The sequence below is a fragment of the Cebidichthys violaceus genome, unplaced genomic scaffold (assembly GCF_023349555.1).
Source record: "Cebidichthys violaceus isolate CVI_PGR_0920_01 unplaced genomic scaffold, fCebVio1.0.p SCAF_2, whole genome shotgun sequence".
Lineage (NCBI taxonomy): Eukaryota > Metazoa > Chordata > Actinopteri > Perciformes > Stichaeidae > Cebidichthys > Cebidichthys violaceus.
Window position 1 is genome coordinate 13352686 of NW_027176372.1, and position 25933 is coordinate 13378618.

The following is a 25933-nucleotide window of genomic DNA, read 5'->3' on the forward strand; positions in this document are numbered from 1 at the left end:
TGGAGGGCCACCTCTCGCTTGAATTTATGATTCACAATTGTTCAAATAGAAGCTGGTGGGGTATTTTATTGGCATGACAGCTTTCATCTATCCATGTGGCAAATGCTCAGAGCCACGTCAAAACGCAGTCCAATTTCATTAGCAGCAGCTAAAATCTCACTGTTGGTAACAACAGAGGACTAATTCTCTCAGCCTGCCTGCAGGCAATTGAGGACCTTACGAGTAGCCTTAAGACAGGGAGCATATCTCGCTCCACAGGAAAGATACTGTTTCAGCAGCGAGACCTCTGCTGTTGATTTCCATGGAGGCAAGAGGCAGCTATTGGCCTCACTCTGTGCACTCATACATTCTGCTTTGGTAAACCAATTTTGTGAGAGAAAGACTGGCCCTCCAGGCACATCTGCTTCCGAATTAGTCCCAGTTGTGAAATATACACAGAAATATCTCTTTAATATTCCCCTTCCACTTGGAATTTTTCAATTATCCCCCCCATGTTTGGTAATGAGAAAAACGGTTTATCATAAGTTTTATATGTTGGTTTTGTGACACATTTTTGTGCAGAAAGATGATTGTTGTATGGTTCGTCTGTCGCTTTAAACACAAAGGTTGCTGGAAACTCTTTTTTATTTCAATTGCACCGTTTTTTTAAAGTGCTTCTACTAATCTTGGCTTATGTTGAATTAGCAGTGCAAATGAAGCATAATTTATCCTTCTTAGGCAAAGTAAGCACTGCCTTATACTTTGGTTTTGGTTAAATGTTTCTGAAAAGAAAGTTAAATTCTTGTTAGACAAATTCAGCCTGAATCGGGAATAACTGCTCTTATTAAATATTTTAATTTCAGTAGTTGAATCAGATCCATAAAAGTGGTCATACAATTAGAGGTATATGTTTTGTATTTAAAGTTTTGCCATGCTTTCAATAGAGACCTGTACACGGCAGTAGAGTCATACACACACTGTGCATATTCAGTAATAACACCTATCTGTATCTATGAACGTGCTTCCTCTGGAGAAGGGCATTTGACTATTGATGAAACAGTTGTGTAATTGTTGCCAAGCAACAGTATGCCGTTGTGACAGGAGCGGAGTAAATGGACCTCTTACCTCGTGTGAAGCACCTTTGTTGTGCTGGTGATGCTTTTCAAGTGAGAAAGATATTGTACGTCACCCACGAACCTTGTAAAATGCATCACACGTGATTCTTCTGTTTTATGAGACAAGAAGCCAGTATGCCATGATTTGTACAGTGTAGAGCCTGTGTAAATCTGGAAGAGTGGTGGTAAGAATATATATGTAGAATTTGGTTTTGAAGAAATAATTCTCATCTTACTTAGAGATTGAAAATTATTAAGAAAATCTGCCATATATATCCTGTGCTTTTACCATCCTACTGGGCATTGTGAAGCCACTTAATGCGCTGATATCAAAGATGTGGATCATTTTCCCCCATTAAACAGGGGGAAAGCTCTTAAACCGCACAGTAGTGCCCTGACAAAAGATCAAAGACACGCTCATTGAGAAAATAATGGAAGGCTCAAGACCAAATTATAGTAGATGTAACTATTTTCAGTATGGTTGGTTGGTATTCAGAGCTAGGGGTTGTTTGTGCGGCTAATTTTGCTTGTCCAAAATCAACAGTGCATTGCTCTTTGTTCAGAAACAGATTATTGTTTGCACTGACTAAAATACAATTTAAATGAATGGCCGTCCCTTCCCCCTGCTTGACTAGTGCAGTGCCGTGTGTCCAAGATGTCCTCATAGGTAGTCTTAATTTGCAAGATCAGCACCGTAGCCCACTGCTCCCTCTGAAGTGGCCTTATAGTGCGCGCACAGAGCACAGAGCAGCAGACATTGGAGCCTTGGTTTTATCACTCGGTCATTTTCTCTTCTCTGAGTCGGAGTGAATGGAGTGAAGAGAAGGGTAATGATGTGCGGGGGACACAGCTAAGCACTATTCAGCCTTCAGAGCGCTGGATTGGCTCGAGACGGGTCAATTTTGCAAGGACGCACCTTGATGAGGTCAATCTTTATCTTTTAAAAAAAGGTTTACGTTGTTAAGTTGATTGACAGACTTTAAAAGAGACCTGTAAATTCCTGCGCTTTTGATGAAAAAATGATTTTCTACGGGCTTTTTACAGCATGTCTGTTTCACCGCCCGTAACCCTCTTGTAAAAAATGCCCTAAGAGTCCTTCAACCTGGTCCCTCTGAATAACACAGCCTCCGAGAGACACTCTGAGATCACACTTCCTGACTCCTAAAATCATCCCTCATCATGAGCCTATTTGAGATAAGTGCAACAAAATCTGTTGTACATTTTGGCTTGATTTGGACCACTCAAATATCATTCTTATGCAGCCCTCACAGGCAGCAGGCTGCCATGTGTTACGCAGCCCAGTGCCAGCACTGAACAGCCCCATCAGTTGCCAAACCTGTAGATTAAGTATCCCAGAGCAGAAACACTGGACATTTTTCCATCTTAACAGATGAACTCCAGATGCTAGAGAGCTGTGAAAGACAGAGCCCCGATCCTGGTGAGACCGTGTCTGGGCCATGGCAGTCACTAACACACCATGTTAAGCCCGCCGGTTGGCCGACTCAACCCTGCATGCGGGGAAGGAGGGGCTGCCCCCCCCCCCCACCCCCGAGTGCTGCCGAGGAAATCTGTACGCCAAGCAGACAGCGCAAAAAAACTTTCCAAGAAGACGAGAACAAATATTGGCTTGTGTGATTTGAAAACAGAGCAGATGTCTGCTTTTGTTTGACGGAAAATTACTTCCATGATCTCCTGTGATCATCTATCTGGGACTGTTTGTGACCCCAGTGAGGGCTGTAACCAGCCAGTGGCAGATCCAGTCACTCTAACTTGAGATGCAAGACGCGACCCAAGCAGGAAGTCCCTATTCAGAGGCCTCATGCCGCTGTGCTGTCCAGCTTCCCCAGTCAATCCAAGGCTCAATATCTCTCTTGTTTATCCCAAAGTAAAAAGGAGTAGAGGAGACAGCCTGTGGGGTCTTAAAGCCCTGTTAAATTGAAAACACAATTTATTTGTTGATTCTGGTATCTCTGTTAGCTTAGAGCCAGGTTCTTGATTCCTAATTTCCCTTTAATTTTGTCCTTTAAATTGACCTAACAAATCTGAAATTTTATGGCTGCACCATAACATGCATCATTTTATACAAATCCTCTTGCAATTCAGGCTAATATATTTGGTATCTTTGGGATTTTTGACACTTGGCATGGAGGTTAAGGCGCCTGACGGAGTTGACTTGTAAACCAATAAAAGTTATCTACACATTTAGTATTTCTCACCAAAACGCATTGTTGCATCCCCGAGGTTCAACACGTTCTTCGAGAGCATTTGTTTGCCGATTCCTTTCATATTTAAAATTTACATCCATGTTTGCTTGCTAACAGTATTCTTCTTCACTGCCTTTGGCTGTGTTTTGCCTTTCCTTGGGGTGTTTTGAAGGCTACATACCTGCATTGTTCTGGCTTTCAATGGCGTTGAATGCATCGGAAATGCGTAATGATGCATACAGTATTCAACTGTGGTGCAGCAGATACTTAAATGACTGTTTCGTCTTACAGAAGATTAAGAAGCCGAAAGCCTGGTGAGTCTTGATTGTTTCTGTAAGATATTTGTGCAGCGTAGTCTTTTTTCCCTAATATGGGGAATAAATGGTTCATTAGGGACCTAGAACAGAGGTAAGAGGCCCCAGTGTGTTCGACTGCCACCGTACTCAGAAGCCTGTGGTCTCTGTTAAACATGTCTCTTTCCATTATCGAGCTGTAGACAGGAAGAAAGACAACTTGGCTGCCTTCTATTTGTTTTTTTTGTATTTTGGGAACAGCTGAAGCGCAGTGTGAGTTTTGGCTGTCCTTTACTGCAGGATTACAGCCTCCTTAACCTTTTAGCTGTATTCTCCATCATTCTCTCTTATGTGTCCCTCCCAAGCTGTTCCTTAACCTCTACACTGGGAGACGGATTGAGAGAGATGGAGACAGACACAGAAAGAGGTAGAGAGAGAGAGAGAGAGAGAGAGAGACACGGAGAGCAGAGAGACAGGAAGAGAGACGGATCCAGGCACTCTGAAAGAGAAAAATGGCCACCTGAGGATTGGAGACCGAATATAACTGCTCTAAATTGTCAAGGCTGCAACATTTCACATTTCACTAAGTCCCTTTCCACATTCTGACCTTTCTGATATTTAACTCTGAGGCCTATCTATTGTCAGCGAACCTTTTTCCAGCAAAGGAAAGGCAGTTAACATTCAGCCCCTCCACGATGTATTGAGTGAATTTTGAATTCATTCAAGGAAGTCTCTAGGGTCTCACAACACTCTATATCTTCACGTGTGTGTGTGTGTGTGCATGCTTTGGTTTATTCATGTAAAACTCTACAGCCAAATACTTGTGTCTTTTGTTTGGAATTCTATCCTGCTGAAATGTTAAATTTCAGCAGCCTTTATGTAACAAGTAAGCCCATCAAACACGGTTTCTTTGAACCTGGTTTGATAAATGCAACAGGTTTTTATTTTGCTTGTCAAGGAACATGAATAAAAGCCATTATTCTAGATGCCGCCTGTTTTGAAGAGATGCAAATGTCAACTCTTGCGAAGAAACTTGTCAATTCATTGTAGTTTGATTTTAATGTCACAGTCTTTCACTGCGGCATCACTTTAAAAGAGTCAAGGTCAAATATAGGCTTTTTTGCTGAGTCACTGAGGGTGTTACGTTAGAAGCTCCTATTATAGATCCGGCATTTGACACACACAGGCTCACAGACAACAAGATTCAAAGTGACGGAGCTTCACTGTCGACACCTGCCATCCAATCTATGCCTGTCTAAAGCGCTCGATACCACCACTGTTCTGCCACGTCAACGGCACAGTGAACGCCAGAATAACTGTAATCACTAACAAGCCATAAAGAAGCCTGGTTCAGCAGGTTCAGCCAGGGTGCTGGCTGTTATTCTGCTAAACCGTTTTTTGTAGGTTCCCTTGAAGCCCACATGAGAGAGACATGACACCTGATAGCTTTTAGGCAGAATGAGTAGGATTTATCTCCTGCAGTTGACCCCAGAGCCTTTTTTTTCCCGCTTGGCGTTTTGCCTTGCTATATTTGTTTATTTGTTTTCGGCACTGTGTCTGCCGTGCGCTGCTTACAATCTGGCACGGGGTTGCTACATTTTTATAGAGGTTGATGCCCAGAAACGACCTAAACGGAGCACAATAAGAAAGTACAGGCAGAGGGCAGGGTCCCTGCAGGTACAGACACCGCCACACACTTCATAAGTGATGAATGAGAGGGATTATTTTTGTATGAGTCGATACATTGTTTTTAGGAAAATCCAGCTGGTTCTGCCTTTAATGGCAGTCACTCCCTGCACTTGTCTGACCTGTTGCTGCTCTGAAATTTTTTCGGCTTTAAAGCGCTATACATGCCAAACATCTGAGACCGAGGCCATTTTTAGACTGACACTTTGTGAAACAACGCAGCCGCCTTATCACTTCAATGACATCACTGTGTTGGCAGTGGTGCCAAATGCGGAGGGCTTCAGTAGTAAACGCTGGCTCTTCTGCAACGTTATTCATAAAAGCACTGCGTTGGCCCATTAAATACCTGCTAGCGTACATTCCAGGTAGATCCCTTTGCAACGTGGATGCCATATTTCTGCTCATTCTCTGACGAAAGATTGAAAAGTCCAGTCCGCTACCAGAAACAACACACCCCCATCAACTCAAATACTAATATCCACATGATGGACTCCTACCATTTTTTGGCTTGATTGCCATTCACGTATAGTAACAGATGCAGACAAAGTCTTTCATATTGTATGTTGTGAATGGATTATACAATTTGATTACATTTTCACACCTGGTAAGCCGTTGGCCTTCCCCTTTCCAATGGCGAATACAGATTTAAAGCCCACTTCTGCACAACCTTCCACAACTTGCTGTTTCAACATTATGTCCAATAACCTGTTTCAGCCAAAGTAGTAGCTTGAAGTTGTCATAGTCATATGATTATGTTGGTCTACCTAAAGCTCGTATAGCTGCCCATAGAGACTGCATTATTCATCATGCACATTTATTAGACTGAACAAGGTCACCGCACAGACTGTGGAGTCAACAAATTCAGGCCTCTCCACTTAAAGAGCTTGAATTTACTCAGTAAATGTCATGACACTCAGCCTGTTACATAATGCAATATATTGCATCTTTCAATTAACAATGGATGAGGTGTTCAAACAGAGAGGTGCATTCATTCAAATAAAAGCTGTTTAACTGGTGCCAGGCTGGCTTGCCCACATGAATTAAATAGTGTTTTAAAGACTTAATGACTTTTAAGGAATTAGTAAATGTAACATTTGACATCATGATTATTCAAATAGACTTCGGGCCTGAGCGTATCATGGGACTTGCAATGCAGAATTTGGCCACTTCGCCAAAATTATTTGTACACTGTTTGTGCATCATCTTCTAGGGACCATGAATATCCACAGGTAATTTAATGGTATGCAGCCTATTAGCTGTCTTTAAGAAGAAGCTTAAGGATAGCAAGCAACCAAGGTTTCCCCCAGGAGCTGGTTTAGCCACGGAGGCACCTAGATCCTGATGTATCATGTCCCATGATCAATATACTTAGTAGATGACGGCTTAATCAACAGCCACATGATGTGAGATGAGGTTGTGTTTGTTTCAGCACTTTGGGAAACGCTAGACATCTTATGGAAATCATGAATGCTTCAGTAAATCCCCTGACAGTCAGCCCATTAGATTTTGATATTAATTTGTATTCATAGTGGCCTGGTGATTGCACCAGAGGAAAAGTCCAAGGTCACAAAAATATTAGGATTTACTGTGTCAAGAATTGCTCAGGAGGAAAATCTGAACTGACAGTGGTGCTAGCTGAAAGGTCAGGGTACCACCAAAACTATAATTCTCCAAAAATACCATATTTCTTTAAATTCTTGTCAGAAGATGATCAATTGCTCTGAATGCATAGACTGATGGGTTCAACCAACTGAATAGCCAGCGTTGAAATCCTTAGGCCTTGCTACTAGTGGGCATTCAAAATGATTACATATCAGACCAACCAGTTTAGAATAGCACAGTGTGAGCAGTAGGTCAAGATAGGACTTGTTCACTATATTTGTACATGGTGTGCATGTGCCCTAGGGTTCTAGATCTTCATACTAACATGTAGCACAAGGACAACAGCATATTACCTACTGTTTTGGGCAAAGAGACGAGCTGAAGTGACTGCACACATCACTGAGTATACATAATACACGCAGTCTTATGATTTATTTAAATCTCTACCACCTCCAGGGAAGTTGCAATCCTGCACGTGCTTTTTCTTTCACTTTAAAAACTTTCCTGCATCCTGATTTTTATATTCTTTTTTATATATTTCTATATTTGCCAATCACCACATTTTCATTTTCTTTGCCTTTTGATGGTCTTTGGATGGCCAAGTTAGAAATGAATGATAGGTGCATATTCCAAAGAGAATAGAAGGTCAGTAAAGTATTGTTTGAACACATCAAAACCCTGCTCAAAAAATCAGTTATTCATTATTTCAGAAAATCTTTCAAGCTAGTTGTGTTGTTCCCCAAACTTTCCTGATAAATCTAAAAAATATTATTTTTTTCTGAAACTGCCAGTGATGTATGACTCTGCTCCAAATATGCTATGGTATGTTTAGGTTACCTTCTATGTTTCGATTTGTGTAATGTGATCACAAATTTGTAGTCAGTGTAGTCTTTTTTTTTTATCTGTGTATGTTATTAAAATAATGTTTATTTTTCTCTTTTTGTATGTGCTGAAAGTGTTAACAGAAATGCCCTTGGCATGTCCACTGCCAACTTTTCTAATGGGAAATATGTATTTGAATTAACATTGTATATCACTCACATGTGGTCTCAAATACTGATTTTTATTGAATTGCCTCTTTTCCCATTCATGTTGCCAAACGTGCTATTTTGAATTTCCCTGTGCCTCTCTATGTCTCTCCCTGCTTCAATAACAGGGGCCCATGCAAAAAAACAGGGCGAGGATTTATCGGATAACGACGGTGATGAAGATGAAGGTATTTTCCATGGTGAACAAAGATGGTGCATGATTTATTTTTGTATTTTTTTCTAAAAATGTCACAGTTTTCTGATCATTTATGGTTTTTGTTTGATTTATTTTTGTTTCTAATTGCAAATGCAATCATCAAGCACCCCGGTCACATTGCAATCTGTAGAACATTGTCGTCTTTGATCAAATGTTCGACTGTGTGAGTGAATGTGAAGTCTCCTGTGTCGAAGCATCAAAATTCTATCAATGAGTAGAATGTTTGGCTTGGGAGTCAGATGGGATCCAGTAGCTGTCGAGATAACAAAGTCCAGATTGACTCATTTTAATATCTCACATCGTGACTGGAGCAACTGTGACAATGAGGGCAGAGGCAGAGGTGAGAGCCCCTTCTTAAGGTGTGGCCAGCAGCTGTCTTTGTGGTTTTAATGGCAGAGGGAAAGAGAAGCAGCAGTGTAATATCAGGCTGTTCACCAGGTCTGCCAGCAGATTTAGATGAGGAGCGGCAGTTCAGGAGTGCTGCTGGAGAGGATTAGAGGCGAGAGGTGTTGAAAATGGGAAGTTGCTGCTCAGCAATCGCATTGTTCACTTTCCATATTTATCTTGGGATATTCCTGGCTCAGGGTGGATCTCTGCCGAGATTAGAGTGAGAGACGATTCTTGTGCTGCAACAGAAACGGCTTAAGTCTCTGAATCTAAATCAAACCCCTTGATATCGCCCCGCCCTTGTCTTCCTTTGCCACAGTAGGGCAGGTGATGCAAGCATGATGTTGGGTATCAAGATAAAGCCATTGATGCGCACTCTGTTTGTTATGGACACATTGGATTTTTGCGCATCATGTGTATATTCGGTGAGCAAGATTGTGTGTCTGGAGCGAAGCCGTTTGGGATCGTAGCGCGCGTTTAGGGCATAATGGACCTTCTACTGGGCAGGAGAGCTGACACGTCACACCAAGTTGCCATATCCTCTCACCATGAATGTTGGCTCACTTAATGCCGGCTTTGCAATGCCGTCCTGCGTTCGGTTTGAGAGCCACTGGAGGCCGGCTGGCCAGGCTCCTTTCCAGATGTTAAAGGGTTTGAAGTGAAGCTCCTTCCTCGTCGCTGGTGGGCTCTTCTTTCAGAAAGAAGCCTCTCGCTGGCCTTGATCACAGAACGGGAAGCGTTGCCATGGCACCACTTTGACACACAGGTGTTTCTTCATTCAAGCCCAGGGCGAGCTGTCACAACTGATGCCAAATTGCCTTCAGTTTTTGTCTTGACTCTGTGTACACTTGCACGCGCATGTGTATGTTTTTCTTCCCTCAAGCAAGCCCGCATGCGTCGGTGTGTGTAGCCCTAAGTCCGTTCAAAATTGCTGACAAGTGCGGATCCCTTTGTCTGGCAAGTCTTTGCATGCGCTCACAGTGGCTTGGTCTCCAAGCTGTTGTGCAAGACTAGCCTCACTGAAAATGTGACAAGTCTATTCTTTACTGAGCGCAACTAATGCTATTTACAGAGCATCACCGTAGAAGCACAATACAGTCCCAGCAGAGTCTCTGCCACAGTGCTGTAACTAATGCATGTGTGACAGAGTTGGCCATCAATCCCTAAACATGATCCAGAAGATTTTCCTTGTTCTGGTGAATGTGTCGGTTTTGAAGCGACATGGCCCATCACATGGAGTCGGTGTTCAGTGGCACCCTCCCTAATTCCTCCCAAAGAGGACTGTTACCTCTCTGAGGAAAAAGACTTCACTCCTCACAAAGTCCTTGTACGCTGTCTTACACACTACAGCTCACACTAGTGGCTGTACTATTATTGTGGGTAATAGCAATCTCCTTGTCTACAGTAAATGTACTGCACGCCTAACCAATAACAATCAAACATTTGTATTCAAGTTAAAGGCCAAGTCGACTCAGAGCCCAGGCAGAACTCCCTCCCTCTCTCTCGCTCTCTCACTCTTTCGCTGATGCACCTCTTATCCACATATTCTCATTCTGTCCAGAGAGCTGCTGTCTTGTCTCGTTTCTCCGTCTAACCCCCTCCATCTCTCAGTCTGTTCCTCCAAACATTACCATGCTGTCTCAGTTGGCAGTCTGTCTATCCTTGGCTAATTCTCTCCCTCCCTCCCTCCACCATATTTGAGCCGCCCTCCTGCCTGTTATAACCCTCCAGACACCCTCTTAAATTCAAATAAGTTTTATTGGAACAATAAAGGATTTCTCACAACGCCAAAGAAATGTAAGTAACATATGTAGCAGAATGGTAATGTATAAATTTACAATAAAAGGCAGTGGAACAGCCAATAAAAACCTTAACAGTAGCTGGGAAAATAATGACCTTTTTTTTATACTGTATATCTCACTCTGTCCGCTGACTGTCCCAGAGGCTCTCCCTCTTAGCCATGCTGTCTATCCGTCTCTTCATGTGTCTTTCTATCTGTCCCTTTGTGTGTCCGCCTGTCTGTCTGAGCAATAGTCAACCCCCCCCCCCGGCACCCCCAAAGTGCATTCAAATTCTACGCAACACTCCCTCCAGCAACACAAGCGCGTGGGCCAAGTTGCTGTGATTTACATCGGCCCACAATCAAGACTCAATTTTACCGAGGCAGTTATTGCACTGTAAAAAAAGAAGAAAAAAAAAGGAGTGCAAGCTTTCAATCACCTACCTGCTGTCGTTAGATAAAGGTGGGCATGTAAATAGAGTGAGTCAGGCTGTGTAGGAGCTAAATCTCCCAGGTGGAACATGGCAGTGGTGCCGAGGTACTGTGCCCAGTGTGAAGCAGAGAGAGAGAGGCAGCCGTCCCTTCTCCACCTCAAGAGTGTCTCGCACCACTGCAGCCTCGGCCCTCTCCCACTGATGAAAAATAGATGTGTGTGTATGTCTGTCTGTCATTTGGCACTTTGAAACTCCAGCTCTAATCAGGAGGAATGCCTTCACCCAGCGTGAGCGTGCACACACACTCAGGCATGTACACCCGCATCCTTTAAACCAGCGAAGCACGCACGCACACACACGCACTTGTACACATAAACAATACTTGCTTCCAAGCTTTAGACGCAAGCACCGAATAGACAACACACACTCATACCCCCACCCCTGGAGAACCTCTCCGTTGCTGCTGTGCCAGGGAGCAGAGCTGAGCTCCACCTGCCTGGGTATTACCATTAATTCCATTGCACAGGCCTGACTGGATCCCCATCCAGCAAAGCCCTCAGCTCAGCTCTGCTCAGGCAGGCTGGAGACTGGAGAATCGACAGTGGGGGCAATTCACTCACCATTCTCTCCGTTCTGCCACTAGCCTATTCTCTGTGATGTGGCAGGGTTGAGGAATCATGCCCCTTTGAAGCCCATTTATGCAGAGATATTTGGAATGCTGCTGCTCAGCTTCTTTCCAAGATAAGCATTGCTGCTAATGGCTGATCCACAAGGGCATCATTTGAGCCATTTCAAAGGATGGGGAGACCCAAGACTGTTGCTGTCATCAATTTCTTTTTTTTTTCTCCCACTTGTCCTTTACTCTTCAGTGGCACAAAATAATTGGCAAGGCAAAAACATGTAAAAAGTGGTGCTTTTGAAAAATCTAGAGAAGTGAACAGGAGTGAAGATTAGTCCACTGAGGCACTTTCCGTATAATGCCACTGCACGTCTACGGAGGTTCGTGTTGTGTGCACTTCTGTAATGGGTTTATTGGTGTGCTGTTCTCAACCCTTCTGCGGGCTTTCACAGTATAACGTCAGCTTTTGTGGCTTGCGCCAGCGCCAGCAGGCTTCCCTGAGAGACTAAAGGGTTAGTCTTCGTTCACTCAAGGAGTAAACAGCTGTCTGTGAGTCTTAGAGATGACAGCACCTCTACAGCCCCCTCCTCTCATCTAGATCCTGGCCAGCTGTAGGGGGCTTTGGCTAATAGCCTGGAAGGCTTCTCACCGTGTCTTTCCTTTTATTTTACTCAGCCGACGTCTATCCCCGCTTCTCTTTTCTCTCTATCCTCAAACACCCTGCTCTCTGTCTGCCCTGTTGCCAACATCATATTTAACACACAAACACACCAGTGAGGGAGCAGGAAGTCACCTTCACACAAAGGTCATTCCTCCCATTACTTTTACTGTAGCGATGTCAAGATTCATAGCAGACGTGCACACCCTCACACACACGTCTCCTCCTCATATACCCAATGCCACGTTGAGATTTTCTTTATTTACGCGTCATACCTCAGTTGCTCTCAGAAATGTCAAGTGTTGCATAGTCTGACATACTCTAACTATAAGGTGCTCTTTTCATGTCCATCCCATCACTCCTGAGGATGTGCAGGCTCTGAAAGTCCGCTGGCTTAAAATAGCAACAGCAATGCAACAGCATATTTTTGTTTCCATGGTCTTCTTCCACTGTCTTCTGCAGGTCCAAAATAGAAAATGTGTTCCTGTGTGTTCCTCCGAGGCCTGGCCACACAGTGCTAGCTCATTTGATTCAACATTAAGGGAATATTAAGCAGACATTCGGTGACATTCAGAATACTGCCAGTGACTTGTACAGCGGCACAAGCTGCTGTATAATTCGGTGTAATTACACTGCCTGTTTTGCAAGGAGCTCCCCCGTTAAACGAAATGCACTTCTTAAATGTGAACATGGCCAGTAATGGACTTGTCATGAGTGAAGCGTGAAGCTTGGCCTGACAAGAGCACTACAGTAGGGTGCATGTCATGTCCTGCCACATCAGGACATTGTCACCCACTCCCCCCACCCTACCTCAGACCTCACTGATAGCTGCTGACAGCCACCATGTTTCACCAAGTGTTGACACAGTGAATGCCACCGACACTTATCTCCACACTCGCCTTTCTCTTGTCCCGATCCGGAGTGTCAAGGCCGCTTCTGGGGGGCGCTCAATGTCAGATGTATGACCGACTGTTTTCAATGGACGGAGAGGCAAAGGACAAAAAGGTGGAGTACAGTAGGGGATACAAAATATGATAGAGGAGGAAGGAGCGAATGTTCCCAGCTCTCCTAGTGGGTTTCACTTGCAGCAGCAACACTTAGAGGCTCAGCTCAGGCCTGAGTTATGCCTCCCACTGACACTCCAATCAGTCCAGAGCCACTGTGATGCACCTGTGAGAGGTTGTGCTCCTCAGGTCCTGTTAAAATTCATGCCCTGTGATGTATTTGTAGGTGTGACTGTCCCCAACCTTTCTAGCTGGTGCAGTGAACTGAGGACTTTGATATTTATTTCCTCTACTGTGATACAAGTATTCGCTGTTCATATGAAATGTGCTGGGAGTGTATGTCACTGTATAGTAGATGCTGCGTGATCTGATTGAGCGAAACGTGAGAGAGAATGATGTGTTATTATCAATTATGTTTCTGTTCTGCTCACTCTTCATTGCACATCTGCTTTCATCTGCATTTCTGTCACGCACAGATTTCTTTGTTCATCACCAAAACATGAGTTTATGTGTCCTTCTTTTTATTATTATCTTCAACCCGTGCATGTGATTTTATTGCAAATATACTACTGTGTGCATTAATGAACCTATCACTGTTTTTCTCCTAGCACAGAGCTCTGTGCTACATTTTGATGCTGTGAATACTTATGTTGATGTAATGATGTGTTTGCCTCGGAGAAGTGAGTGAATCAGGAGGCAGCTTTTCGAGGTAGCCACTTAGTCACCTGTTACACCAGATTAGGCTGTCCGCGGCAGCCGATAAAGCTCTGATCTGATTGGTTAAGGAGAGCTACTCACCTCATTACCTCCACATCATGCTGTGCTGCTGCCTACGTGTGGGTGTGCCTATAAAAGATTATTATTGTTCACTTTAAACCAAAGTCCAATTTGGATCTGTTGCATGTATGTTTTTCTCTGACACAAATCAGAGTCAGTGGGAACTCTATATTACATCTGTGTGACACCGCCCACATCAGATCAAGACAATAAATAGATTAGACCAAGTGGAGCTCCGATGTTTTGTATCGCTCTCCCAAAGGGATTTAACTGTTGTCATGGAGACCTGATGTGAATCAACAAAAGAGGTGACTGATAACATTGACATGACTAATCTCTTTTTCTTATTTCTGCCCCCTGCTCCGTCTTCCTCTATGCCATTCCCCTTGTATCTGTGGTCCATTTGTTTGAGTAGCTTGTGTAGGATATGCTGTTTTTCTCCCTTTCTTCCCCACTTTTCCCCCTCTCTGACTGAACCTTTCATGCTTTCTCACCCCATGCATCCCCTCCTCCTCTTGTAGAAGATAAGTGTGTGCATAGAGAAGTGTCAGCCGTAAATCACATTTCACTGTGTAGCCCTCTCAGATACCAGCAAGATAAAGAAAGCCATAAATAAGGCCACATCATATGCAAGTTATGGCTTTGCTTTTAAACGTAACGGGGCCATGAATAACCAAGGGAATAATAGAAAAAACAAAAAACCTGTGAATCAAGGCTGAGCTCTGCTATAGAGGTTACAGAAAAACCGTGTCTCTACTAAATGCATTTAAGTAGTTGTCCTTGGTGTTAGGCATGCTAATGTGATGGGGTGCATAATGACGAGCAGTGCCTGCAGATGGATGCAGATTGGGCTGTGCAGGATGTGGTTTGCGATTAGCTGTTCTTGAGGATTTTGAATTTTGGCTCTCAGTCACCATAGCAACCAGAATACAATACCACCATTTTAAATCTGAGCCCATTTCTTTCTCTCTTTTTTCCATTTTCTCTCCTTTTTATATCTTTATTCTCTTCTGTCCTTTTTATTTTTCTTCCTTCCTTTCTTTCTATCTTCCTTCCTTCTGGTCTGTCTTTGTGTCTCTCTCTCGTTCTCTCTCTCTCTCTCTATCTCTCACTCTCTCTCTTTCTCTCTCTCTCTCTCTCTCTCTCTCTCTCTCTCTCTCTCTCTCTCTCTCTCTCTCTCTCTCTGTCTTCCTCACTCTTTGCCCTCCCACCCCGTCTCATTCTCACCACTCTCAGGGCTTACGGGGGGGAAGAGAGGCAGGGAGTTGGACAGAGATGGAGGGAAGGCGGGAGAGAAACAGGGAGAGACAGGGGAGAGTCTGTGAGTGAAAGCGATACAAAGTGAGGGAGGGGAAGGCGAGAAGCTACACAGAACACGGGGGGAGCAGGAGTGAAAATGAGAGAGAGTTTCTTGTCTTGTCTCCCAGCTCTAGCTAGCCGGCCAGTAATTCAGTCTATTCCTCAAACAGAGGCTTTTTTCTTCCCTCTACCTCTGGATGTGCTTTATCTGGCTGGAGTGTCGCTCCAGCTGGGTATCAAGCCCTGGTTCGGGAATAGAATAAACAACATTTTACCAAAACTAAACCACAAATGTAACTGCCTGCAATGCCAAGCAAGACCGTGCAAATAAATTGTTGCACAGAGATAGGCCTGTGTAAAAAGGAGGCACGTGATAGCATTGTGTAATTAGACGGTGCGTTTTCCCTTTCACTGTCAAGCCAGATTAGCCTTCTCCCCAGTTAGGAGATGTGTCAGAGTACCTTTCTCTTTATCCTCCCTAATGGCTTCCTGCGTGTCTATATTGGAAAAGTGCGTCCGCCTTCTGGAAGACAACACAAAGCTAAATACGGCCCTAATAGTTTGGTTTATGATAAATATTTTATCTTGTAAATGCAAGCCACATTTTCAGCTGAGATGGCCAATTACTATAATAGAGTTGAGTCGACATAATGAGTGGACATTAATTTGTATCTCATAGAGCAGACATGAAATAATATTGCCTCCATTTCCATTAGCAGGTAGTAGCAGACTGTATCATCCCACAGCTGGTATCTGAGAGGTGACCGTCAGCTTGTCTGTTTGTGGCCCCCATGTGCTGTATCTGCTGTATCTGAATCTGAGCTGACCCCTTGATCGGAGTGGGTGGACCACAATGTGAATGTGTTAATGATGGCCGCTCTTGCAGACATACGAGATACCGGGGCCAAGCCTGTGATGGTCTACATCCACGGAGGATCCTACATGGAGGGGACGGGCAACATGATCGATGGGAGCGTCCTGGCCAGCTACGGAAATGTCATCGTTATCACTCTCAACTACCGCGTTGGCGTCCTCGGTAAGCATCTTTTCCTGTCTTTTTTTTTTTTTTGACTTCAGCTCCTCCTTCAAGGACATTTTTCTGGGCCATCTTTATAGGGCAGCTAGGTGTAATGAGCGCTGCTGATTGCCACATACACTCCAAATAAGGCCGAGGGAAAAACACAGCACTGTAAATACACGGACCGGTTCCTGTACTTCTTGTTGATGTGGTGCTCGTGTATCAAAATCACAGTAATTGAGTGTGCTGAATGTGGGTTTGTTGTTGTGACTGGGGTTTAGAATAAATTAAGAAATTATTGTAATGAGGTTGAAAAAAAAAAATGATGAGATGGGCGTGATGCTGGAGGAATAGAAGAGAGGAGAAGAGTCTGTTAGAGAGAACGAGGGGTTCTCGCTCTGAGTTGCAGTTGGTTGCAGATTGACTCACACAGCTGAATCCTCTTTCAGGATTGTGCGTGTGTGTGTGTGTGTGTGTGTGTGTGTGTGTGTGTGTGTGTGTGTGTGTGTGTGTGTGTATATGTGTGTGTGTGAGTGTGAGAGAGTGTGAGAAAAGAGTGGAGAGAAAGAGAGAGAGCGAAAGGGAAGGAGAGGGAGCTCCATGGAAACAGCTGCAGCAACACAAAATGGAGTTTGTTAGCACACTACCCAAGCTTTGTAGCTTTTCCATCCATCTCTTGATTTCCCTCCTCACTCATTTTTTTTTTTTCATTTGGAGTGGTTGTGTTCTGAGTACAAACACTTTGGATATAAGATAGAATTTCCCTGAGTTGTTGTCTGCATTTGTGGAGAATATTGCCTTAGATTTGGACGTTCACTAGCTACTGTTAACAGAAAGGATACGGTAAATTCTATATGTTTCCTTTGGTCATGAAAACTTTAAAACCAATTCATAAATACCTCTCTCAGTGCTGTCAGAATTCTCTATACTGTCTGTGGCTCACTGCCCCTAGAAATTCTTCACAAGTCACAAATATATCATTCCATTTTTAGCTCCAAGTTCCAGTAATGTCATAAAATGGCTGGGCACTGTATTTTTTGGCAAACGTTATTCAAGGAGAGGTAAATATTGTAGGGGACAGTTTTCAGACACAGATTAAATAGAATATTTGCTAACAGCGGTTAAAGCAAAAATATTGTGTAACACCAGCAGAGAAGTTACGTTGCATGGTTGCTGGATTCTCGCAATGTCACGAGATCATGAGAGAATTGCGGGATCACATATCGCACAAACATCTTGTCAGGCTTCAAGTAGACCGGACCAGTCAGTGTCCTGTGAGGAGCTACTGCCAGCTACGGGTGTGGCTTAGGTGTGTGTTAGAGGCCTTCTAAACAACAATGGCGGCTTCAGAATAGGTTAGCGTAGATGCTGTTATAGCATCAGTTATATCAGAACTGAGGAGTTTTTCTTCATTAATAGAAGAGCAAAGAATGGCACTGAATATTTTTCCCCGATGGAAAAGATGTTTTTGCTCTTCTCACGACTCGCTTGGGTAAGAGTTTGATTGACAGATGGTTTATCCAATGACCTGCCTGCCCTTTTCCAAACCGTTTCAAATGGCGGCTCCTCAGATGGTTCAGTGTGACAAACCATCCAGCGCGTCAGGTTAGCAGAGAAGAGCAGAGTAGTAGAGAACTGACTCCTCTAGTGCTTTATATCTGTCTATAAAGCACTATCTATTTAAAGTTTGCAAGCACAAGCTAACATCGTACGCTACCCTGAGAGGAGTGAATTGAGTGCAGTGAATTGTGTTTTTATTCCTTATAATAGGTCATATTTTATTTGTAAGAGGATGAATGTGCTATTTCCTCTTTATTTAAAAGTGACATAGTATCACTTTTCTATTCACCGGTGTGCTAACGAGTATTAACAGCAGGAGGACGGTTGTAAGCAGCATTGACTCAAACACACGACAGTGTCCATGGTCAGTTAGTCTCTCCTAACCTGAGGGTCGGAGCCCCATAAGAGGTTGCTCAATCAAAGGTCACAGGATGATTAACAAGATAGGAAAGACGAAGAGAAGTGTCTGCTACATAAAGATGTGTTCAATTTTTTCCGGCCTCTTATTTTTCTTGTTATACGTTGAATAGATTGACTTTTTCAGACCTCTAAAATGTATGAAATACACAATCCGTGACATGGTGCCATAACTAGACATTGTTTTAAAGGATCGGGGGGCACTGAGCTCCATCAGACGGTGGCTGCACATGCTCGTTGGTAGGATCAGTTTGTTGTTGACATTGGTCTTTTCGTGGCATTTGGTGACAACAAGAAAAATATTGAATATGACCAGCCTTATCCGTAAAGGAGCAGAGCCTTGCTGCTCCACATGTAGAGAGCAAGAGGGTGACTGAGGAGAGATGCCTCCTTACCCTTCAGGACATTGAGATGACTGGTGGGGTTGACTCACGCAGGCACAGCTTCATTCATCCTGAGACTCTCTATTTGATGGAGATGAGAGCGCTGCGGCCTATCGATTTTGTCATCAGGATTGCTCGCCTTGAATGCGCGGTGTTTTCCTCATTTCCTGTCATTTTTGTGCAGTATCACTTTGAGCGTTGTAATCAGCCTTCGGGGTGGTAAGGTAGTCAGAGTACTGGCTGAGCGTGCTGCCTCGTGCCGCCGCTGCTGCTGGTTTTAAAGCTGAGCACGTAAGCCAAACACAGATTCATGATCATATTTCTTTCATGGCACTTCAATTATGAGTCAGATGTTTCTTCTCTCGCTGCCACATTTCGCTAAATGTCATTCTACATGCATGCACACACACCCTCGAACGCCACATACGAGTGCTCTGAGCGTGTGCATGCTCACACACATGCTAGTGTGTGAGGCACAAGCAAAAACAATCTGCACACACACACACACACACACATGCGGTTGCGTTTTTTTTTTTTTTTCAAAAACATGCACTGACATACACATTTGTACTGTTCACAAAGCGGCTCTCTTGGTAAAGCTCCCCAGCAGCCATTCTGAGAAATGAGCAGAGAAGAAACGATGCATGTAGCTGAACGATAATGTCCACCGCTGAAGCATGGTCTGATAATCTCCCCATGGTACGGCTTTAAACTGTTATTACAGATACAGTCGTATAAACCAAATAAAACCAAGGCCAGAGAGAAATCAGACCATGATGGGCCAATTAATGTTAAGCTGTCTGAAGACCTTCAGTCATAAAGTGTAAATTGCAATACTCAGAACATTTGTAATTACAAGTGTTTTATTTTATTTTTGTTTGTAGTTTCTTATTGAATATGGATGACGCTAACACTTTCAGCATTAATCTAGTCTAGACAGAATTAAGTGGAGTAGATTAGCGTTTTGTGCATTATCCACTGCACACGGAGTGTAACATCAGGTCATCTGACGGCTAGATGAGAGCAAATACTCCAGTTTGTACTTCTTCTGTGGCTTCAGCCCAAGTATTGTGCAAGAAAAGAAAAGTCAATCATTTACATTCCACACTGGGTGACGCAGTTCCATGTAGAAATGCAGAAAAAATAAATAAATATTAATGAAAAAATGAAAGCTCTTTTAATTAGGCTGCTTAAAGGGATGAGGGAATAATGAAGGCTGAGAGAATTAGACAAGATAATGAGTTTAAAGTGAAAGCAGACAAGGCAACAAACTACGCTTTCTGACGCTAATATAGCTCTCCCACCATCCCTGGGCAATCTGAATATGGCATTAATAATGCAGTAAATACCTTAGTTTGAAATACACACAACAATCTGAATAGTAACTCACAGAAACAATCGGCCCAGAACTATTACGCAACAACAGCCTTCACTAACAAATCTCTGAAAGCAGTTTTTTATTACGAAGAACAAAAACATTTTCACCAGCAAACTTCAACAAATCGGACTGAACCGAAACATTGGTAAATGTCAGTGACGAATGTTTTATTTATCTATTGCATTAATTTCCACTTTCAATCTAACATTTTTGTAGCAACACTATTTCCAGCATTGCTGGGCTTTTTTCAGCGTTTCACTAAAATGGAGCAAAGTTATTGAAAGATGGTGCTCAGTGCGTTATGAAATATAGATTTAGCATTTGTTTGGCGTTTTCCAAAAGACAGGCCGCAGTGGATCTGGTCTATATTTCAGCGTGGTTTTATAATATGTCCATGGCGGCTTCATGTTGTACAGTGAAACTCAAACACTAGCAAAGAGAAAAAAAGGGGAGGCGAGAGAGGAGAAATACTGTAGAAAGAAGAGGTAACATGGTGGAGATAAATTGTATTCGGAGACCCTCGGCCACTTACAGTTCCAATTAAAGAGGAGTCCACGAAGTTTCCAGTGCTGTTCTATCATCCCCTTGCAGCTTTTAGCCCTACGCTGCTGTAATGGTAATTATTGCTTCAAAGGGCGGACCACAATTCTCCTGAGGCACCATTTGGAAACTTTCATATCTGAGCCTTTAACTATTTAGATGAATGAGAACTCGTTTCAAATTTTATCTTTAATTGCTTATTGACCCACCGCAGTATGATTATCACCAGATGAGATGTGGAGAGATTTTCACTGCCCTGTCAGGACTTGTCACACTCTTCTCGGGTCAGTGGACCTGAAGAGCAGAGTTTGTTTTACCAAAGAGAAACAGTGTTTGGATTTCTGCTCATTGATCTGTACGTGTGTGAGAAAGAAAGAGACATTGTGTGTCTGTCTCAAAGTGTGTGACTTTTCAACCGCCCGTGTGTGTGGCGCGTGCACGTGCGTGTGCCTAGTTGCCGCGCCTCTCTAATGATGTGTAATGAGTCCCAGTCAGAGGGGAGTATCTTGTATCACTGCTCTTTACAAATATAATTACTCACTGGCTCTCCAGAGCATGTCAATTTCCCAGTCCATTGGGGGGGTGGGGGGGGGACTTAATTACTAGTTTCCAAATGCATTAAAAATTAACAAAGGCTGCCTCTCTTGCCAAAACTCAAGGTGAGGAAAAAAAAAGTAGAATGGTCAAGTACGGTCTGCACTTGTGGAGAGTTTTCACCCTTCAACTGGGTTTATTTGTGACCTTTGATGTCTATCTCCCATATCTATTTGATCACAGCCATTTTATGGTGGGACCGTCACAAAGCTATGGACTGTCACCTCAGTACACCCGAGTTATTCGGGCCTTCAAAAGAATAGTTTTAGATCCAATCAAAATAACCTCGGTCTACTGTTAGAGACGTAGAAGCAACGCTGAAGCAGCAGCGCAGGTGTTGTAGCATTGATTTGTTCATTGGTCGGAGTTATTCTGTGTGTGGTAAGTGACTCTGTCCTGTCCCTCTCCCAAACTAAAGGTGGTGACTGTTGGTAATTCAGCCAGGGATTTGGGGAGCCGAGGATATGTTTGGCTGCGTGTGAGCAATATTGCAGAGCAAAAGATAGTCTATTGCACAAGTTTGTATAGTTGTTTTCCACTTACTGAAGAATTGCTGCGGAGGTCCACTGAGAGCTGAAGAGCGCCATGTTGCTCACGGCCTCCTGACCCAGACGCTGTAGTCTGCTGGATGCTGGTTAAGTAGTAATGCTATAGGATGACTTGTCTAAGGTTTAAAACCATTGGCCCCATTTACACTTGTCACTTCAACTGTCTTCTATCCGGACTAAGTCCAGATGTGATTTAATACACTTCCATTTACACTTACTGTATATCTGTCTCGGTTGGAGGTTTTCCCAAGCTACAGGCAAATCAGGTTCGGCCCTCCTCCAGTCCAGAAAGAGTGGTAATGCACCTGAAGCTGTTTTTAAAAAAAAAATACCAGAAAAAGAAAAACATGTGCACTTTAGCAGCTTAAACCACTCCCTCTTGAATGTTGGATGTCAGGTATCACAAAACGACAGACAAGAACCCAATAGCACGACACAGAAAACAGTTCAGGTGTAGAAACCGGGTTTAATAACCAGCAGATGTCAAACCAGGTAGTAACCCGCGTGGCAAACAAATCCAGTGGGAGCAGGCAAAAGAGAAGGTCCAAAGTCCAAAAAGGCAGGTCAATACACGGATAATCAGGATCAGGATCAGAATCGGAATGACAGGTTGCTGGATAGCAAGGGAAACACACTAGACAATCTGGCAGAGAACTGAGGGAAATGGGCCGGTACATATACACTGAGGGGCTGATTGCTGATGAGGAGCAGGTGAGTATGGAGGTGGGGCAGGCCAGGTGAAATGAAATCAGCAATTAGTGCAGAGCGGGGGGGAGTGGCAGATTCTGAAATGACATGAGAGTTAGTGTGGCAAAACAGGAGACAGACAAATGAAAAACTAAAGCCTGGCTGAAGTTGTGACATTGGATGACTTTACATTTAGCCGCCAAAACACGTGAAATGACCAAGTGTAAAAGTGGTATTCCTCTCTGACGCAACACGCTCCTGGCCCCATGATTTTATTGTGTCATTGTATTTATAAAATGAGTATGGAAATTACTTTTTTCTTTTGTTTTGTTTTACTACAAGTTAATATGCAGGATATAATCTGTCTGGGTGCATCTAATTTGTCACATCGGATGTCTGGAATCACAAAAATCGCCCTGTGAGTTACTGCGGAATAAAGTTCAGCATGACAACCTCCCGTGTGGCGAGGGTGAATCAACTTAAAATAAAGAGCCTCCCTCGGTAAGTGTTCCCAGTCACAGTCATTTTGGTTATCATCTGATATATGAGCTTGGCGCCGAGCAGAGGAATTCTCAAATAGTAGGTGGAAGAAAAAGCGAAGGCAGAGCGAGTTCTCTTTGTCTTCTATTACCAGGAAGAGAGCGGAGATGGATATTTACTTGTTTTCATTGCCATTTGGATGAATTCATCCAAATTAAGCAGAGAACAAAAACATTTATTCATCCTATTAATGTCAGGGAGTGAGGGATTGAAGTAATGGTTTTCATGCTCCAGTCTGCAGCCGCTTGTTGATGCTGCTCTCCTACAAATCACTGCCAGGAAATTAACTCTTAAGCCGCTCTTGCCAGACACACTGCAACAAACGTCTGGCTCTGCAAGACAGGGCCCAGATGGAGCCTATTGTTTCCCAGTGCTCGGCTTTTCACCGTCCCCCAAGAAGATGTTTGCTTGCTAGCTTAAAACTGTTGGATAAGTATTGATTGATAAAGTGGAAATACCACTGAGTAGGACTCAGTTCCTTTGCAATTGATGTCAAACAGTGCTTACACAGCAGGAACTAAAATCTTCTTGATGTAGGATAAGTTTTAAATATAGCACTTAACAAAAATCTATAGATTGTGTGTTGTCAACTTTTCATGAAATTTCTTTTGATTGTTGTTTCTCAAATTGCACTTTATAATAATTATTCCTATATTAAATCCTCTATAAAGTAAGTTCTCAGTTGCAGTCGTGGCACTGTGCATTGATTGGCTCATGAAGCAATCTGCACCACATCCAGACAGTGTGTAATTTCAAATGCTGGAGACCTCCCTGATTGAAAGGATTTAGTCGGTTGTTGAGGGAGGGGAACCAATCAAGACTAATTGTGTTTTCGCACACTGATGGGAATGTCCAAAATTTGGAACCTCCAACTGGGTTTCTCGCAGCATCGCCTTAATGCATTGTTTTTCAAGCCATACAGACATGAAACAACATAAGTAGACATTTTGAAACTTAACAGGGTAATATGGTTAAAGTTTTTGATGCTACTTATAGTTGGTGTTTTTTCATTATTAGCCACTCAATGTATTTTCATCCATAATTACCTCGCTATATAGTAGTTTTCATTACTAGTGGCATAGTCAGCCATACAGATTACCTAGCCTACGTGCATGAGCCTTATGTCCACTTCAACAGCTTGTGCACCTGTCAGAAGCTCTGTCATGATTCAACTTGTATCCAGTTTTAGGCTATACTTTTATGATACATGTTTAGATCTTGCCTGCATAACCACATCTTTTAACTGGAAAACAGATTTTAATCATCAGATGTGGATTTTAAAGTTGTTTTTAGTCTTCTGCTAGTGCGAGAGCACACGTCCGAGAACGCCACTCTCTACTACGAAGCAAAACATGTTTTTAACGCTATTCTTGTATTTAACAGAAGCGTCTTCCTTCCTCTTGAAGAGAATACGTCTGTTCTCTAAACTACAATTGCTGTGTGTGGACTGCAAACTTCAATTCTCACAGTTAAAGTAGCAATCTTGAACATTTTCATTTAGATAAATGTCTGTTTAGTCACTATCGCTGAAGGAGGTAACACAGAGGTGATTAACCCTACGTCCCACTGATGAAAGTATTGCAATATTTATGTTTTTGCGTCTTTGTTTGTGGTGCCGTTCCTGCAAAAAAAGTTCTCCATTGTATACACACAAATAATGGAGTTATGCACAATTCTAAAAAATATCACTTTAGTATGTCATTTCAGAGGCAGCACAATACTCCAGACTGCTAAACTTAAGTACAATTCCATTGTTTTCACTCAAATAGAAACTCTAAATCAACCAGGACTGAAATACGGCTCGCACACATCATCCCCTAGACCCCCCCCCCCCCCCACAACATTGATCATTGGAGACTCAATAACCTGGGACATGCTCTTCACAAATGCCATCACACACTGTCTTCCTCGTGCCACAGTCCCCGTCACACTGGATAAACTCTTGGACCTCACTCCCTCGCTCCATCAAAAGAATAGTGCTGCATGTGGGGGCAAACGACACATCCCATTGGGAGTCTGAGTGCACCACAAATTATTTTAAAGGAAAGTGAGCATTTTTTTTTTTTTCAGAACCCATTCCTCCATTTCTTGGTTGTGGAGTCAAACGTTTTAGCCGTCTGCACACCAGGCTGCAGATCTCACAACATGGTTTTTAACCATAATTTTAACTTCTTCCTTGCTTAAAAAGAGACGGGATTCATCCAAACAAGCGGGGTAACCAAATGCTGTCGGCTAACATTCAGCATCCTGTCCAGTCCTCTCCATTGCCATGACTATTTACACGATGCACACCTACTACGGCACAACCCTCGTCCTCTCCTGTCTCATCTCAGGTCGTACTGCCTCAATATCGTCAGGGAAATAAGTATGGAGGGACAGCTGTAATCTACAGACCCACTGTCTGTCATCCACACAAGCTACAATGCTTGCATTTTAATTAGAGATTTTAACGTAGATATTGATAATTTAGCAGATGCCAAAGCCAAAGAGTTTTTAGAACTGTTGGATTGTATGGCTTTTAAACAGCATGTTAACACACCGACTCACAAGCTTGGACACACCCTAGATTTTATTATATATTATGGTTTTAACATTAGTATATCTTCAGTCATTGATCCGGCTCTTTCTGACCACCACTGTGTGTTTTTTGTAACAGTTTTGATCATTCTCTCAAAGCATCACAGAACTTATTATCAAAAAAGGCTACATTACCCCCGAAGTAGCCACAACTCTTACATCACATATTGCAGCCTACAAAAAACAATGTCTCACCATCGTCCTGTGAAGACTAGATTAATGCTACTTAAAAAAATGTTGCCTCTTGGAAAAATAATCAAACAATGGACCTCAAAAGAGACTGCTGAATTGCTGAACGCAGATGGCGGCCAAGAAAATTAGTAATCCATCATAATATACCCACTGAAAAAATTAAAAAGTACAACAGTGCAATACAAACATCACAGCAAACATTTTTCTAATCTGTCAAACACCAACACGCAGCACAATAGATTCTCTTGTAAACCCTACAACGAACCACAGTATCAAGATTCTTAGTTCTAAAAATGATGGGTTTGCTACTGCAGATAGAAAATAATCATGAGATCTAGCATCTGAAAGGGCACAGTGTACTTTTAATCTTGTATACACACTGATGTCAGGTTTGAATGTTTGATGCTGAAACTCTCA

General features: G+C 43.0%; 1 protein-coding gene across 3 annotated transcripts in view; it reads left to right on the forward strand.

Annotated features, from left to right (window-relative positions):
• nlgn3a (neuroligin 3a) overlaps nt 1-25933 on the forward strand; it is a 117514-nt gene that overhangs the window by 27011 nt on the left and 64570 nt on the right. For 2 of the 3 annotated variants that reach the window (XM_068714525.1, XM_068714526.1), the window contains one exon: nt 15969-16118. In XM_068714525.1, coding sequence (XP_068570626.1) covers nt 15969-16118 — 150 coding nt within the window. Of the gene's footprint in view, nt 1-8035; nt 8096-15968; nt 16119-25933 lie in introns of all 3 variants that reach the window. The other variant, XM_068714524.1, reaches the window with a different exon arrangement.